This window comes from Callorhinus ursinus, unplaced genomic scaffold (assembly GCF_003265705.2).
Source record: "Callorhinus ursinus isolate GAN/ISIS: 27379988/994484 unplaced genomic scaffold, GSC_fseal_2.0 scaffold6, whole genome shotgun sequence".
Lineage (NCBI taxonomy): Eukaryota > Metazoa > Chordata > Mammalia > Carnivora > Otariidae > Callorhinus > Callorhinus ursinus.
The window spans coordinates 46562452-46580005 of record NW_027397068.1 but is presented as its reverse complement, the minus strand read 5'-3'; the positions used below and the strand labels follow the sequence as shown (position 1 = coordinate 46580005).

The 17554-nt window shown below is 38.3% G+C and overlaps 1 protein-coding gene across 5 annotated transcripts in view; it reads left to right on the top strand.

The window, feature by feature from the left end:
* The window catches only part of ARHGAP18 (Rho GTPase activating protein 18), a 187239-nt gene extending 182623 nt beyond the window's left edge, over positions 1 to 4616 (top strand). For all 5 annotated transcript variants that reach the window (XM_073893913.1, XM_025865359.2, XM_025865348.2 and 2 more), the window contains 2 exons: positions 2912 to 2973; positions 4194 to 4616. In XM_073893913.1, the coding sequence (XP_073750014.1) occupies positions 2912 to 2973; positions 4194 to 4285 (154 nt within the window). In that variant the 3' untranslated portion in view covers positions 4286 to 4616. The remainder of the gene's footprint in view (positions 1 to 2911; positions 2974 to 4193) is intronic.
* Positions 4617 to 17554: the final 12938 nt, after the last annotated feature.

Here is a 17554-nt window from a genome sequence, read left to right as displayed (position 1 = left end):
TTTTCAAGGGGAAATCCGGGGCCCTGGCGTCTTAGCTTATGAATTCTCTTAGTCTACCGTAGGATGTCCTCTCTGCATTCTAACATCCAAGGGCATCAGTGAGGTTTTCTGCCACAATCTCTCAGTGTTAATACAGTAGCACGAGTATTTAATATGCCTCTGCTCTGTTTAAGGCCCCCTGCTAGATGTCAGAAAGGGTATAAAGATGTATTTTAAAGTATCTTCCCTCAGGTTTTATGAAGTGGGAGAAGAGATGAGCCTGAGCAGTAACAGATGGTGGGGAAATAGAAGAGAGGCTTCTTGGTCATATCTGTGCTTTCAGTAGGCCAGCACCAAGTCCCCTCTCAACTGTACGCTGAAGTAAGCACTAATATTACTCCTGTTTTACTGATAAGAAAACCGAGACTTTGCAAGGTCACACATTTCATAGGCGGTGGTGCTAAATTCTAAATGTGTGGTTTCCATCTCCAAAGGCTGCCCTTTAAACACCCTCCTTACAAGCCAGGATCTAGCAACCATCACGGATCTGGGTCCATTGGTGCAGAGTCTCAGAGGAGATGGAATTTTAGGGGATTAAGCCCTGGAGCAGTCAGGTGTCTTTGCTCCCCAAAGGGTGTCTCTGCTTCCTCTCTGCCCCCGGCTGTGACCTAGTAGATGCCAACTCTTGCTGTTCTGCTCACCAGGGAGGACTGCCCATCTTTTCCCAGAGTGGTTACCTGAAGATCATCTGGCCAGACTTCAGATACATAAGCAGCTCTTTCAGCTTAGATACAGTTAATTCACACAGCATTTACTTTAAGGACCCAAGTGCTCAGTTGAGTCTGTACTTTTGTTGCTGTCCTTGCAGATGATGGAAGAGGTGATTATGAAGTCAACTGTGACTTTAATATTTAGGGGATAGCATGACTGTTCTAGAAAGCACCAGATTTGTGACAATTGTCCTCTGCATATTTGGATTTTCTGCTTGGGGTGCTTTTATTAAATAAGCATTTGCTGCCCCCTGGAGTGTGGGGCCTGTTTCTCTGCCTCCTCCCTTCTCCCCATCTTGCTCCATGCAGAGGGACATCTGGTAAACTTCTCTGTCCATTGCTTACCACCCCCCCCGCCCCAACCATTCCTCAGTTCCTTTCTTTATGCTTGGGGATGCTGAAGGCAGATGATCTAGATCCAAATGCCAGCTTTTCCTGCTTCTTTTCAAGCTAGATTTATAGTCTCTTTAAGTCTCAAGTTTTTTTATTTGTAAGAGTAGACCATAACAAGACCTGCATTATAGCCTTGTGATAATGAACTAGGAAAATGACCGTGAAGCACATAGCACTATCTGTTTGGGCCATATAAGTGAAATTCTCAGTTAAGTGTTGATATATATGTTCTCTTCCACCACATTCTCCTCTTCTCCCACTTGCATTCCACCAGTGTAGGGGCAGTTGGAAACCCTCCCTCCCCCATCCTTTCCCTCCCCTACTTTCTCCACCAAAGACAAGAACACATGAATGACATAAAGTGAATATACAATAAATTTCACATTTACTTATCAGTCTTGATAAAGGCTGTTGCCTTTTCTTTAATTATGGATTTTTGATTAGCATTACGCAAAGCTTGTATTTCCCAGGAAATCCAGTTGAGGTTTTTTTTGTTTTTGTTTTGTTTTGTTTTTTTTAAGTAGAGCAAGAACACAGATACTGGAGAAACAATCTGAGAGCAATATCTAACTGGGTTTTTTTCCCCCCCTTATCAAGTCTCCCAAAACATTCAGCTTGGTTTTCATAGAAATAATGACTCTTTTTATACTCATAGTTTATTGTGCTATAAGATAAATAAAAATAATTATTTTAAAAACAAGCATACACTGGTTTGGAACTAAGTGAGCTGTCTCTTGGTTAGGATACAACTCAGCAGGTGGATCTTAAGTGTGGGGGCGTATAAAGCCCCAAGTGTCTATCATGTTCCATACAGCAGAGTAGTTAAGAGTTGGATAACCCAAATGAGTCATGGGATGGTTGGTTAGGAAAGCTTCTACTGAGCCATATTTTTCATAATGGTTTGAATAAAAGTCAGATCTGCTTTTCCCTTTACAATTCCAGGGAGTGTGTCTTTGGGGCCTTACAGAAGTGGTTCACAAACCCTTCCGTGCATCACAGTCCGCTAGAGAGCATTTGCAAAACAGATTCTTTGGCTTGATCTAGACATACAAAATCAGTTTCTAGAGCTCTGGGTCTGAATTTTTAGCAGGTTTCTCAGGTAATTTGTATACAGAGTTTTGAAAACCACTGAATTTTGCCAATTTTTATTATTTGAACCTAATGTTCTGGAAGAGTTTATTCTTTGAAGAGCATAACTCTGTAAATGCATCTCCTACTTGTGAAGCCTTCATAATGACTATTTGCTTCTACTTTGAGTATGTAACCCCTGTATTTGAATGGCCAACACAGGAAGTGTTATGAACCATGTCCTATACATTCATCTTGCATACTGTGAGAGTTGTCAGCACAGCAAACACATGCTAAATACTTATTGAATAAATGCAGTGTGAAAACTGAGGTGGAAAAATTTCTTTTTATAGTTTTAGGAGGACCTTTCTGGCCCCTATGCAAAGTAGTTGATCAAATTAATAATTTTATTGGTAGCTAAAAGTTATGTTACTTTTCTTTTTAATTTTATAAATTTAGATGCTGATTTATTATTTTGCCTTCAGATGTATGAGTCCATTTGTTTATTTTAATTTACAGGTGTGACATTTTTATTACCTATTTGGCACACTTAACAGATGGGAAAATACAAACGTTAGATAATTACAGTGTGTCTAAGTTATGAATTTCCCATACAAGCCAGAATTCCCCAAGCACATTAAAGTGATTTACTTGCAAGCTGTTTGATGATACAACTAATCAGTTTGTTTTGTCCCTAATAGTGGGATTGCCCAGACTCTTAAGAAAGGGGAAGTTTTTTTGTATGAAATTGGAGGAAATATTGGTAAGCACATTTTGTTTCTCTCTGTGTTACATATGCTGATTTGACATTGCCAATGGTTATTATTTATATCTTTGAGGAGAAAAAGATCAGAAGTTAAATATAGCATGCTTTAGATAGTTGATGAATTTTGTGAATTTGTTCAGTGGTCTGACTTTTCTCTTCAGGCTCTATTTGAGCTCCTCCATACAAATGCCCATCTGCAAAGGCAAACCTCAGCAAAGGCACATTCCCTTAAAATAGTAGCAACTTCTAGAATGGTAATGAACTTTTTCAAAACTTCTTTCTTTTTTATATGCTTACATCACATTCTTAATAAAGGAAGTAGCTGAGCTTATTTAAGGCCAGGATTACATTTTTAATAGGGCTCAGTACGAGATATTTTTAGTGAAAGCAGAAGTTATTTTTGCCATTGTTGATTGCCTTCTAAATAATGCACGCACACACACAAAGACAAACACAGATATACACACATTCGAATACAAGCACATTGGTAACTTAGGAAGGAAAAATAGAATGAATGGATTGATTTTGACCGTGCCCATTTTCAGTTATCAGTGGGTTGTACTCATCTGTATTAAAATTTAAAGTAAACTTTTTCTCTTTATTTTGACCCTTGAAAATGGTACAGGTGAAATTGTTAACAAATAAATGAAATAGTGTTTAATTCAAAGTAATAATTGAAAATATTTTAAGATTTTAAGTTTTGTGTAATTTTTTCCTAGGACACAAAAGTGTTAGTAGATACTGAAACTTTAACATGGGAATATGAAGGCTTACTCTTAAAATTTAAATAAACTGCAACTCTGTTAGAAGCCTGGAAATATTAACTCTATTAGCAAGGTTTATTTAAATATTTATATACATTTGATCTTGCATTTTTACTCTTAGATATTGGGAATGAAGTATTTTCTTACTTAGGTAGACCCAAGACTGTTGGCACTCTTAATAAAGGTGAATAAGCTTTTAATGAGCCATTGCAGAGCCCTTCACACAAAGTATTTTCAACTTCCTAAATTAATTTGAAACCCTTTCCGTTAGAGAAAGTCTACTAAATTGACTTTTTTCAGTATTTTGGCCAAGTCTTACAATGTCATGGGAGATGGGAAAGGATGAGAGAGATTTTGAAGTCTAAGATTTCAGAGTTAAACCATGAGGAATAAGTTTAAAATTGCATCCCAGCCTCTGCACTGTATTCAACTGATCCAGTGTCTCTTTGGTAGGAGAACGCTGCCTTGATGATGACACTTACATGAAGGACTTGTATCAGCTCAACCCCAATGCCGAGTGGGTCATAAAGTCAAAGGCGTCATAGGAGACTGAAGCTGCAGAAAACCACAAGGACCTCCTGAGACTACTTGCTGGGGCAAGCGTGCAAATAAAAGAAACGGCAGGACTCTTCTATTGTTCAGATGTACCCAACTATTGAATAGTGACACTTTGAAGCCTTAAAAAGTTAGAGATTTGTGCTGCTGCCAGAATTATGTTCCTTATTAATAATACGATGAGCAGACAAACATCTCTGGAGTCAGAGGAAAAAGGGTTAATTAGCTTGGCGGCCATGATGCTCTGTGAAAGGTGCCCGGATGTGGCAGTTTTTTTTTTTTTAAATGTGAAAACATACTCTCTTCCTTCTCACTTTTTTCTCCTAAAATCATATACATGGTAATACGTGCTTCCTCTCCTTTTTCTCCTCCTCATGTCTGCCTTCCCCCAACTAGGTTTGCTTTTTAACCAAAAAGATCACAAATACCAGGTATTTGGCAAGTCGTGAAGACAATGCATCTTAAAATAGACTGAATTCAACAGTATTCATGTCACCGTCGAATGTAAATATTACTCCTTTTGCATCATTTGTTCAGACAATAACATCCCACTTCTTTCTGCTGTATCACATGAAGTGATTTGCATTGTTTTCGGCTCATCTGACACATGTGCGCAGAACCGTATCTGCTATCAAGCAAATAAAACTGTCAGAAACTGCCAATTATTACTGAACTTTTAAATACTTCTAGACTAAGAATAAATACAATATATCTACGTGGAATAACTGGATTATGGGTAACAAGAGAGTGAAAGCCAAATCCCTTCACCTATGCTATATCCTAAGTGAAATTTATGATAAAGTCTTAGCTGGTTTTACCTATTGTCATATTAGTACAAATATGCATGATAGTATAATCCAGTAATGGCTAAGAATGTATTCTACTGAAAGAGGGATTTTTTTTTTAACTCCTAAAGAAGGCTGCAGGAAGCATTATTTTTTTTCTGGGTATGACATAGTCATATGAACAAGTTTTTGTTTGTGTACTTTAAATAATCAGAAATTTATTAAAATGCTGTGGAAAGTACTATTCCCAGGGAGTTTAATGCATAAACCATATTGTGACAAGAGCTGAGCCTCTGAACTGTAATGGAGGAACGAAGTGAGAAATGTTCAATATTTTATGAGTTTAGAGTGTAGTAAATAAAAGGTGATGTAAATGAATGTTGCACACCCTGTGTTTTTGATACTTTTAGTAGTATTTTAGGGAAAATTACACATTCTCAGAAGCTCTTGATGTCACTCCAGTTAAGAGGGAAAATGCTATTAATGAGGACAGTCATACATTTTTAGCATGTAATTATAAGAACAGCCTGTGGGTATGATCACTTAAATAACATTGTGGTGATTTGTGCCATTGCTTTTTTTATTTAAAAAATTTTTGTAATTAAATGCGTTTTTCTAAATTATCTTCTCTTGGAATTATTACTTTTAATCCTCTGTGTTTATGAACGTACTATAATTTTGTCGGTATTTTTGTTTTTTGTTAAAAGCTACTTCTTTTATTTTTCCTGTTACTCCTGTATAATGTTTAAATTGGGAAGACGGGTGGAAGATATAAAACTGTGTCCCTCCTTCGTTTTTTCCTTATGCAAACTTGTGTTCTTTAGGATTTTTCAAAAACACATTGTAGTCTGTTTTTGATCTTGACAATATATATTAATTACCCAAAATGTTTTATTAATAGTATCAGTTAATGAAAGCAATTAATGATATAAACTCGAAATTAAGTGCTTAATACATTTTAGGGGTGCACAACTTCACAAAAAGGAGTGAATATAATGATTTAGATAAGAGGCTTCCTAAAGCATACGTCAACTAACTTTTTACCACATTTACTCTTCCCCTGGTATGTGTGTTGGGGGGCGGGGTGGGGGTACAAGAGGCTTTTGATAATGAAAAGAATGCCAGATCTTGGTAAGTAAATACAAAGATGCCATTGCATTTCAAGGCCTTAGAACTCATGACCCATATTCCTTGATATTGAACAGTATTGCTTTTACATTATCAAGAAAGATGTCTCTCTACACTTCTAAAGAGGAGAAACTTAGTAGTGTAGAGCCTCAAATATAAATGGCCTAGAAATAACCCAAATGTGTTTTTTTCTATAATTTTTTTTTTCTTAGTGAACTTTAAATCTTGTGGTAGATTAGTTTTTGTATGTGAGGGACAATAAAAACAACAAATATATTTGGTATGAGTCTCAAACATCTTAATTCTTAACGAGAGTTGCTGTTGAAAAGTTGAAGAGCTGGTTTTTATAGAAGACTGGTTGACCTGTTAGTATTTCAGAGATGTTTCCTCTTTTCTGAAGTGGGTTATTGTAACTATTTACAGTCTTTGCTTACTGCTGCTGTAGAATTCAGTGTAAACTCCTTGCTAGTGCTCTTTGGGAAAAGCAGTTTATTTTACTGACTTCATGGAGTTTTTCATGATTTTCTTTTCCTAATTTTTATTAAACTGGCTTTCATTTTCTCCCTCATTGTACTGATTTCTCATCCTCTTGATCAGTAGGTGGCAGTATTGGTCAGGGATTCCTTTGCACCTGAACTGGGAAGTTTTAAAAAAAGTGAACCTGAGTTCATAGGTAAGTGGTTGAGACTCAGTGCCAGGCATTTACAAGGCAGTTAGGTAAGAACACCATGGATCTCTCTCTCTAATCACTGTTTTTGGAAAATTGTAAATAATAATTAATTTCAGAGTTTCTGTGTTCCATTTATTAGTCTGCTTTTATTTTTTTAATTTTATTTATTTGAGAGAGAGAGAGAGAGAGCGAGAGCATGAGAGGGGGTTGGGTCAGAGGGAGAAGCAGACTCCCCGCCGAGCAGGGAGCCCGATGCGGGACTTGATCCTGGGACTCCAGGATCATGACCTGAGCCGAAGGCAGTCGCTTAACCGACTGAGCCACCCAGGCGCCCTAGTCTGCTTTTATTCTTAAACTGTTGAGTGAGGAGGGAGAGAGGTGAGGGGTTTTTTTTTTTTTTTTTTTTTTTGAACCAAGATGAGACGTTCTGACAATGTCTATCTCAAGCAGAAGGATCGGGACAAGAGGAAAGACTGAACCAAGAAAGTAAGAAGAATGTCTCAGGAGGCATAATGACATATGTCTTTAGTGTGTATGTGGTTTTTTCACTCAACAAACATTTACTGGGCATTTACATATATGTGCCAGGCATGTTCTACCCTTGAGATAAATGAGTGAACAAAATAATAAGTAAAAATGAAGTAATAAGAACTACCTAATATGCTGGAAGGATATAAGTGCAGTAGACACAGAAAAGAGATGAACAGGGTAAGTAGGATGAAGGGTGGAGGGATAGGTTCACTGTAGGAGGAAACAGCAGCTCACTGAACATCCAATAACAAAGGCTTGAAGAAAGTGAGAAAATTGCCATGTGTCTATCTGGGAGAAGAGCATTCCAGACAGAGGGAATAATTGGAACAAAGACCCGCAAGCAGTAGTGTGCCTGGCTTACCAAAGGTCAGTAAGGGTACCAGCAGGGCTGGAGCAGAGTGAAGCAGGGAAGGCTAACGGATGAGATCAGAGAGGTAACGCTGGAGTAGGGATGGGGGATGAGACCATGGCCTTACACTAGGACAACTATAATTCACTGTTTAAGACATTTTTGAGAACGAAACAGGGCGCCATTGGTAAGAGCAGTAGCTATGCAGTGATAGGAAGTGGCCAGATTCTGGATATAGTTTTAAAGGTCGAGTCTATAGGGTTTCTGGTATGAGAGATAGAAAATACATTTTTAATCAAGACAAATCACAAGATTTTTTACTTGAGCAATTGGAAGCACGGAGCTTCCAACCACAGAAATAGGGAAGATGAAGGTAAATTGGGTTTTCTGAGGGAGTCAGGATTCAGGAGTTCGACTGTGGGTGTGTCGAATTTGAGGTGCCTATATTGGGCATCCAAGTGGCAATGTTGAATAGGCAGTTATCGGTGTGGATGGTAGGAGAGAAGTCTAGGCTGGGGTCAGTGGCATGTACATGGACTTTTCACTTCAACCATGAGCTTGCCTGAGATCGCCAAGGGAGTGAACGTGGATATAGTAGAGAAAATCAGCACGAGGTGAGCCTTGGAGATGCCTGATGTTAGAGGTTAGGAAGAGGAAGGAGCCAGCAAAGACACGGAAAAGAAATGACCTTTGAGATAACGAAGAGATGGTGATGTACCAGATACCAAGGGAAGGAAGGCAATCAAAGAGAGTAATTGTCACATCAGATCCTACTTAGAGCTCACATGAGCTAAAGGCCAGGAATTGACCCCTGTATTTACTATGTGGAGGTCATTGCTGACTTGATGAGTAGTTTAAGTAAAGTGATAGGGTGGAAGACAGATTACAGCCAGGTTGAGAGAGAGAGAGTGTGTGTGAGTATTGGACAACTCTTAAAATTCTGCGATGCAAGGGAGCAAGTAAATGAGACATTAGCTTAGCAGAAGAAGAAGGAGGTATACCGAGGGCCTTGAATGCTGGGCTAAATAGTTTTTGGAATTTATGCAATTATATAATACATAAGAGGTGACATGGGTACTGGAAGCAGACTTACCTGGGTTAGCTAATGTGACCTAGGACAAGTCACTTAGGTCTCAGTTTCTACTTTGTATAATGAGAATAATAAGAATATTTACTTCTTGGCAGCTTACAGAATCAGTCTATATAAAGGGCTCAGCAGCATATCTGCCTGATAGTATTCAATAAACTTGACTAGTTTTATTAGAAGTATAGTGATCAGTGTTATCAGATACAATATTTGCTATCTCATTCAGTGTTGTTGGTTTCAATGCCATATTACTTTTCCACCTAGAAATCACTGGCAGTAACTCTTCCTCACGGTATCTGTGATACTGTAAAGGGCACAGAAATAATTCCATAACAAGTTTTCTCTACTTCAAGGTCAATGCAATTTTAAATAGGACTTGTTTCATTTAAAGTAAACTGCTGTAGGGGACAGAATTCTCTCTGCATCTCAGACCACGAAGTCCAGGAGGAAAACAAACTGGTTTGAGATGCAGAGAGAATTCTGTTCCCTACACCAGGTCCCAGAAGAAAACAAATTCTTACCCAGTTTCTTTTCTTACCTGATAACCTTGTTTGCTCAAAGGATATTCCTGGGCCTCTTCAGTTGCTGTTAGATGCTCCTGCTGACAGAGGTCCCACTCCACTGTCTTGCTTTTTCTGGATTTGTGATTTCTCAAATTTTATTTATTTTTTTTAAAGATTTATTAGAGAGAGACACAGCAAGAGAGGGAACACAGCAGGGGGAGAGGGAGAAGCAGGCTCCCCGCTGAGCCCGGAGGCCGATGCCGGGCACGATCCCAGGACCCTGGGACCATGACCTGAGCCGAAGGCAGACGTTTAACCAACTGAGCCACCCAGGTGCCCCTCTCAAATTTTATTTTTAATAAATATAGCAATAGTAATTTTCCTTCCATTTCACTTGGCCTCACATCTTAGAATCTGGACTTGGCATCCAGCTTTTTCACTTCTAACCTTAAGTATTACATGGGGTAACTTGACTCTGATACAAAAGGTATTATATGAAACATTAGAATCCCCCTCCCTCCATATAATTATTTCTTAAACTCCGTAAGATTTCTTTGAAGGGTTTCATGAGCTATTTTCACACATAGCTGCATACGGTAATAAGAGAAACAGATTGGTTGCCAGAAAAGCTGCTTCTGTGGTTTTTCCAACTAAAGCCAATATGCACTGACTTTGTCAAAAGCGAGCTTTTTATCTTGAGATTTCGAATCTTGATTTCTCAACCAAAGGAACTCAGATAAGCTTCAGAGAAAGCAGTTTACTCTCCATTGTCTTTACTCCTCTTTTGATGTTCACCTGAACAGCTCAGTTCTTGTTGCATCTCCTACAACCTTTACAAAATGGCAGCTTCCATGTAATCTCTGCGGTAAGTCCCATTCCCTTCAGCCAGTGCCAAAGTGAACAAAGAACTTAACCCTGGACTGAAGGTCATAAGGACAGTCATAGAGAGTGGCCCACTTCTGAATAGTAGGTCAGTTAAATTTTTCTCTTTCACCTGACGGAAGTCTTTTACAAAAAGGAAGTGATTTAATCATTACATGTGTCTTTAAAACTCACATTTCAGTGGGAGAACTCTTAGGGCACCTTCGCTTTGGTTGCTTGTATCACCCAGTTTGTATTAGGCAAGAGAAAATTCTGAAAACAGGACGAATTAACTATTGAGAGATTATGCATCCCCTTTTGTCCAAGAATCTGGAAACACATTCTAGGACATGCCTCTTTCATCCTCAAGCTTGTCTTCATGTTAAAAATGAGGGAGGGATTAACATTCTTTATTCTTAAGAAATTATTAGGCATTATTAGATAATGCCTTAAAATATACTATGAGTTCCTTAGAAAATGTTATTATAAGGAATACTTTAAAGGTTCAGAAGAAAACATGGTTCTCCATTTGTTCCCCATTTCCTCCTTTTCTTTCCAAACATTTTAGTATTTGCTATGTGCTGCACTGTGGTTTATATTTTGGTGATGTAAAAATCAATCATCTGGTGCATGCCCACAGAACACTAGATTTAGATTTGTAGATACCATTAATATGGGCCAGTGATAGGGAATGTATTCTCAGCAAATGGACTCTGGTTGGGGGGAGGCGGAAATGGGTGCAGCTAATGACAGATTAAAATTCAGTGGGAGTATAGAGGAAAGATGCTGTTGATTGGGAAATTTTAAAGGAGGCTGTGGCATTTCAGCTGGAAGCCCAGTTAGGATGCCACAGACTAGACCAGGCCAGAAACAATGAGTCTCAGAATAAAAATGAGTTAGAATGGGTTATATTGATGTTCCAGAGTTGGGGTCAAAAAGACTTGATGATTCTATGGGGTGGAGAGGACAGAGAAGGAGGTGTTAAAGATTCCTAGGAGGACCGCTCAGTCAGTTAAGTGTCTGACTTCAGCTCAGGTCCTGATTTCAGGGTCCTGGGATTGAGCCCGTGTCAGGCTCCCTGCTCAGCAGGGAGTCTGCTTCTCCCTCTTCCTCAGCCCCTCCCCTTGCTTGTGTTCTCATGGTCTCTCTCTTTCTCTCTCTCAAATAAAATCTTTAAAAAAAAAAAAAAAACTCCTGGGAGAAGATGGTAGTGTTTTGCATTGTACCCCAGAACGGGAAGTACCGGTTTGGAATGAAGGGGTTGGGGCAAGGGAGAAGGGAGTATTATGAGTGTGGTAGGGAGAGACAATGAGGATATGTTGAACTTGAGATGTATGAAGAACTTAAACAGAAATGAGATCTCTTTTAAGAAAGATTTCCCTGAAAGTTGTATATTTAGAACATATTTGCTTGGAGGTGATGGTTAAAGCCATTGGAGCAAAAGGAGTCATCCCCTGAACAGGTAGAGCCAAGAGAGGGCTAAGAACAGCTTTGAGGTATCCCACCACTTCAGGGATGCAAAAAAGAAGAGATGCCTTAGAAGGAGCAGTTCAATCCAGAAGAGTAAAAATCATAGATGTCTGGGAAGACAACAGATTTAAAAAGTAAGAAATGGTCAACCACGTCAAATACTTGAGAGAAGTGAACCAGACGAAGACTAAGTAGCAACCGTTGAAGGTGAGGTTTACATGTTCAGGGCTGGCTGACTTTGTCGAGAGCAAGTGTTTTGGAGTGATGGGAACAGAAGCCTATTCTGATAGGCCAAGATGTACATAGGAACTAGAAGCTATGGATTTAGTTGGGATTGTTGGGGAGTGACAAAAAGAATAAGGTTTATTGCTTTTTTTTTTTCCTTTGATATTTTGCAAAGGGGGGAAACTTGATCATAAAATAGTTTTCACACATAATTCCTAATACCTGATATTACCTGTATTTCTTTCTTTAGTTAATTCAAGAGCATCTTGGCTCCTGCTATCTAAAATATTACTCAAAATAATTGAGTACTTTTGAAGAAAACTGACCATGATAAAGGTGAAAAAATCCCTAGGAATGTTGTTGTTCCTTAAGAGATACCATTAATTTTGTTTCTGTGATTTTTAAATTTAAGACTCTTTCCTAACTTGAAAGCAAATGATTGTTTTAACTTTATTTCATTTTTCGTATAGTTGATACATAAGGTTACATTAGTTTCAGGTGTACAACGTAGTGATTCCACATCTCTATAACTTATGCTATGCTTACCATAGGTGTAGCTACCATCTGTCACCATAGGATGCTGTTATAAGATCATTGACTGTATTCTCTATGCTGTACCTTTTATTCCCATGAATTATTCATTTCAACACTGGAAGCCTGTGTCTCCCGACCCCTTTTCTCCCATTTTTGTCCATCTTCTACCTCCATCCCCCCTCTGGCAACCAGCAATTCATTCTCTGTATCTGTAGGTCTGATTCTGTAAAAGCAGATGTGATTTTAAAATAAGCTTGTTTGGAAGCTGGTGTCAAAGAAGCTGATAATTTGATCTATTGAGTTTGTCCCATGTTAGCAGGTCTTTGAAAATACCCTTGGTTGGGAGAGATCATTCTGTCTCTCACTGCTTTTCTGCATTGCTGCATGTAATAAGAGTCATTGCTCTGCCCACTATAGTCTAGATAGCAAAACCTGGGAAATACATGTTAGATAAATTGGAAAATATGATGCTATATGAAACAAGATGAAGACACGTGTTATAAGCTTCATTTCCAAATCTTTAATTTTTGAGAGGTAAACAGAATGCATTGAAGTGCTATATAATTCTGTGTAAGTTTTTTACTCACCCTCTAAAATGATTTTTACAAAGTACTGCATATTTTTACGTAGAAATCTAAAATTTTTATCATAAGCTTAAATAACTGCAAAGGAATTCTAATACTTTAACATGTTTCAGGTGAAATTTAATGCCATAGTGTTTTTTTTTTTTTTAGATTTTATTTATTTATTCGACAGATAGACAGCACAAGCAGGCCAGAGTGGCAGACAGAGGGAGAGGGAGAAGCAGGCTCTCCGCCGAGCAGGGAGCCGGATGTGGGGCTCGATCCCAGGACCCTGGGATCATGACCTGAGCCGAAGGCAGCCGCTTAACTGACTGAGCCACCCAGGCACCCTATTGCCATAGTGTTTTGATGCTGTTATGTGTTTGTTTTTTTTTTAAATACATGAAAGCTCTTTGTTAATAGCAAGAAATTTTACATTTGTTGCTTTTTTCCTATTTTCATTGTACTTCCTTCTTAGAAATTTATCCTAATGTAATACATTCAGTGGCACAGATTAATTACATTTCTCTGCAGCACAGTAATATTCTGAAGCAATAGTTGATCGAACAACAAAAATATATTACAAGTCATGATAAAATTGATAAATACAAAATTTCAATTTTATTAAAAAGGGGGTTCTTAGTTTAGTTCTTAGATAGGGTTTTTAGTTTTTTCTCAACTGTGAATGACTAGATATAACTTATTCCTAATAAATTTAGCCTCAATTCTATTTTTCAATTTTATTTATGTATATATATAGCATATATAAATATGTAGGCATTGAGAAAGTTGCTAACATACACATGTAAATCAGAAGTTTAAAACTTAGTTATAGCAGTGATACAGTTTTTTTAAACTCTTTTAAAGTTCATTACATGCCAAAAATCACTGTGATCTATTACCAAATTATTTGTGATCTACCAGCTAATTGGTCCTTCTTCATAAGTGTTGAAAGCAAACAATTTGGAACAATTTGACTCATATACAGGTTTGTTAACTCAGCTGTTGTAGTAATTTATTTTGTCAGTTTCTGAGAAGTATGCTGGAAAATGATTATTGAGTCAGAGTATAAAAATATTTGAGGTTCTTGTTGCATATATTGTCAAATGGCTTTTTAGAAAAGTTGTACTTATTTATACTTCTATCAGTGGCAGTCAAGTAATAATCTCAATGTCTTCTCACTATCACTATTTTCTTTGACATTCATTAATTTCATGGTTGAAGAAATTCTATTTTGCTGCTTTAATTTGCATTTTGTGGGTAATTATGATGCTAATTATGTTTCATATGTTGTGGATTTGCAAAATCAGGACAGGTAGCTCTCTAGTCTTTGTTCCTCTATTACAGAAATAGTTATGTGTATATTTGATATTTAACCTATTTACTTAGGATACTTAGATTTATCATATTTTTGTATTAAATGAGTATAAATGTATAGTAAATATTTAATATAAATGTTATAGAAGGTCACCTGGCCCATAGTAAGTAATACAAATGTCAGTCAGCATCGGCATTATCATTATCACCAATAGAAAATAGTTTCCTTGGTTTGGCCTTAAATAATTTGTTTTTTTTAAACATAAAACTTCCTTTTGTTTTGATATTTTATCTAGGTGTTCTTGAGTTCGTTTGAACTGGGAGGCCACTATTTAATAAAGAAGACTTCCTTAGTAATGTAGACTAGCCATCCTTGGGAAGACAGTGTTTAAAATAATGGGGATTCTCACCATCTCCTTTAACTTGTTGATTTGAGTGTTGGAATCGAGAGTAATACCCTTTCAGCCATTTTCCATTCAATTTGAGGTTTCCTGACTCTCCATCCTTTTCTACAAAGTTGCACAATATTTAAAACTGGGGCATCCTAGATCAAAAATATATACAAATAAACTCATAGGCGTAGGAGTGATACTCAAATTTTAATCACTGGTGTGGCATGGGCACTGACCCAGCAGAATGGACATGGTATTTCACTACAGACCTGGTTTTGCACTGGACTGGTTGGTATGTATCACCTGAAAATTAGGCCAAATGAGGCTTAAGAGGCATTTGAATATTTGGAAACTAGCGTGTGTGTGTGTGTGTATGTGTGTGTGTGTGTGTGTGTATGATGTAAAAGTGGTTTCTCAAACTTTTATACCAACGTGTATTTAAGTACAAGGTATATCTGAGTTCAATGTTTACAGAACTGTCAGTCATTTGGTTAGGGAACGTATGGAGGAAATAATAAAGAATAAGGAAAATACGCTTATCTGGGTAGAGAAATACAATGACTAGGATTCCAGAGATATGGTTAGTGAACAAAAAAATAGTAAAACAAACAAAAAACCCACCAAAAAAACCTTTCAGTCTCAGGACAACATATGATCATTCTGGAATGAGGGTGATCCTTTGGCATCTGACCTCAAACTATAGGAAGAACTTGCACATCCCTGAATGGTGCAGAGGTCGCAGATGACCTCCAAGGATGGTAAGTACAAAGACAAAGATTTAGGAGAAACATTAATTCACATTTAAAATGTAAAATGTATTACTCTGGGTCTGAACCTAAAGTAGAAACTTGGCAGACACTATGCAGATTGTTCCATGAAGACAAAGACCCAGTGACTTGTGGTGGCCAAAAAGCAAACTGAGCAAAAGGTAGGCTTATCAAACACAAAAATAACCCAGCAGACACTATACTCCACAGAGCTATGATAAACCAACCCCTATGTGAAGTCTGGGGACAGCAAATGTGACCATTTATGTGAATGCGCTTTGTAAGTTGTACACATTATCTAGTGACTATGAGCTATGTTGATGGCAGTGGTGCTGAGGCTGTTTTAATGTAACCAGAGCGAGTCTACACTAGGGTTTGTAGTGACAGCATCCCCATGGAAAAGATCATGACTCTCCAGCTTGAGAATGTGAAGACCAAGAAGTGAAAGCATTACCAATCATTACACTGTATGAATTGTGGATCGGTGAACGTGAAACGGGCATTAAGCTAAGTGTTAAAGTAGGTAACACATCCAGGAATGAGATCATCAGCACATTAGGACAGAGGCTGCTTTGGCTCATCTGGTGTCTGCAGTGTTTAATGCAGTAATTGGCAAATGGTAGGTGATCAGTGAATGTTTGGGGCTCATAAACACCCTGAGCTTACACACATGCAACGTAGGTAGGATTCTGAAAAGGATTCAAAGAAGACAGGCAGGTTTAGCCACAACAGAGGCATAATTAGCTTAAAGAAGCTGGTATCTTTGTCATGTTTAAAGTTGTCATCAGGGAAGATGTCCGTGTCACCCCACTAGGCATTGGGCAGGAATCTGGGTCAGGTGATGGGAGGCGTTGTCCTCGAGTAGCCGTTTTTCTATTTAATTCATTTATTGTTTCATATTTAGGTATAGGCAATGTACTCAAATATCAGTAAGATACAGACTGTTCCCGCAAGAAATAGTAACAAGGTTATTAGCATTTATTGGGTACTGACTTCATACCAGGCCATGTGTCACGTGTTTTATATACACTGCTGTTTAATTTTCACACTACATCTAAGAGGGTGATATTTTTCTCCCCTATTTTATCAGTGAGGAACCTTCTCCAACAAGGTCAGTGAAATCACTGCATCAGGATTCAAACTGACAACAAAGCACATACCACTCACCATAGGCCATAATGTTTACAAACCAATCCGGGAGGTAAAACGAAAGTGCTCAATTATTACATCACTTCAAAGGAGAAAGAAGAGACGTCCTCATGAGATGGTGCACAGCAGGCTAATACTGTCATGCTCGGTACCTCCAAGGGCTTGTAGCTCTGCAGATGAGAGATCGTTCACAGCCAGCTAGCATTCTGTGACTGTATTTATGAGTTGCTATGTCAACTGGGACTAATTCAACAATATACCGCTGGGGATCTTTTTGAGGTAATAACACTATGATTTCAAAATACCTGGCTGGGATTTAAAGAGACTCAAACTACCCCAGTACCAGGCTCCCATGTCACGTATGCCAGTATCCACGTATGGTTCCTGGTAAGGAGCCAGCACATACCAGAGAAGCCCCACTCTGAACATCCCCAAATGGATGTCCTCTTGTAACCTTTACTCAGATCCATGTCCTTTAGGCTTACCATAGTGAAATATAATTTAAGATTTATGAGTCTGGGCATGCATTCTGACCAATTCCCAAATCGAGTTCTTGAGGGCTGTGTCTGATTTCTCTTTCCAACAGGTAGATCTTAGAAAAAGGGCATTCCACCCTGAGGAAATCATGAGGAAGCCCAGAGAAAGGAAGCGGAAGGAATGGGGAATGGTGTGACGTGGCTGCGTGTAGGCAACAGGAGACGGAGAGAGAGAAAAGCTAAGCTGGGCACACTTTAGGACCCCTACAAAACCTCCAGTTTCCCTTCCCCGAGGCATGTTTGTGGTGTGAGACTTGCCATGTCTAATTGGACCAAGAGTGGACACTTGATTTGAGATGGACAGTTTTCTCCTGGGAATTTAGAATTTAGAGCAAGCACCCTCTTGTTAGTCTCCACAGCTAACTGGGCTTGTATTTGGGACACTTAGGGTT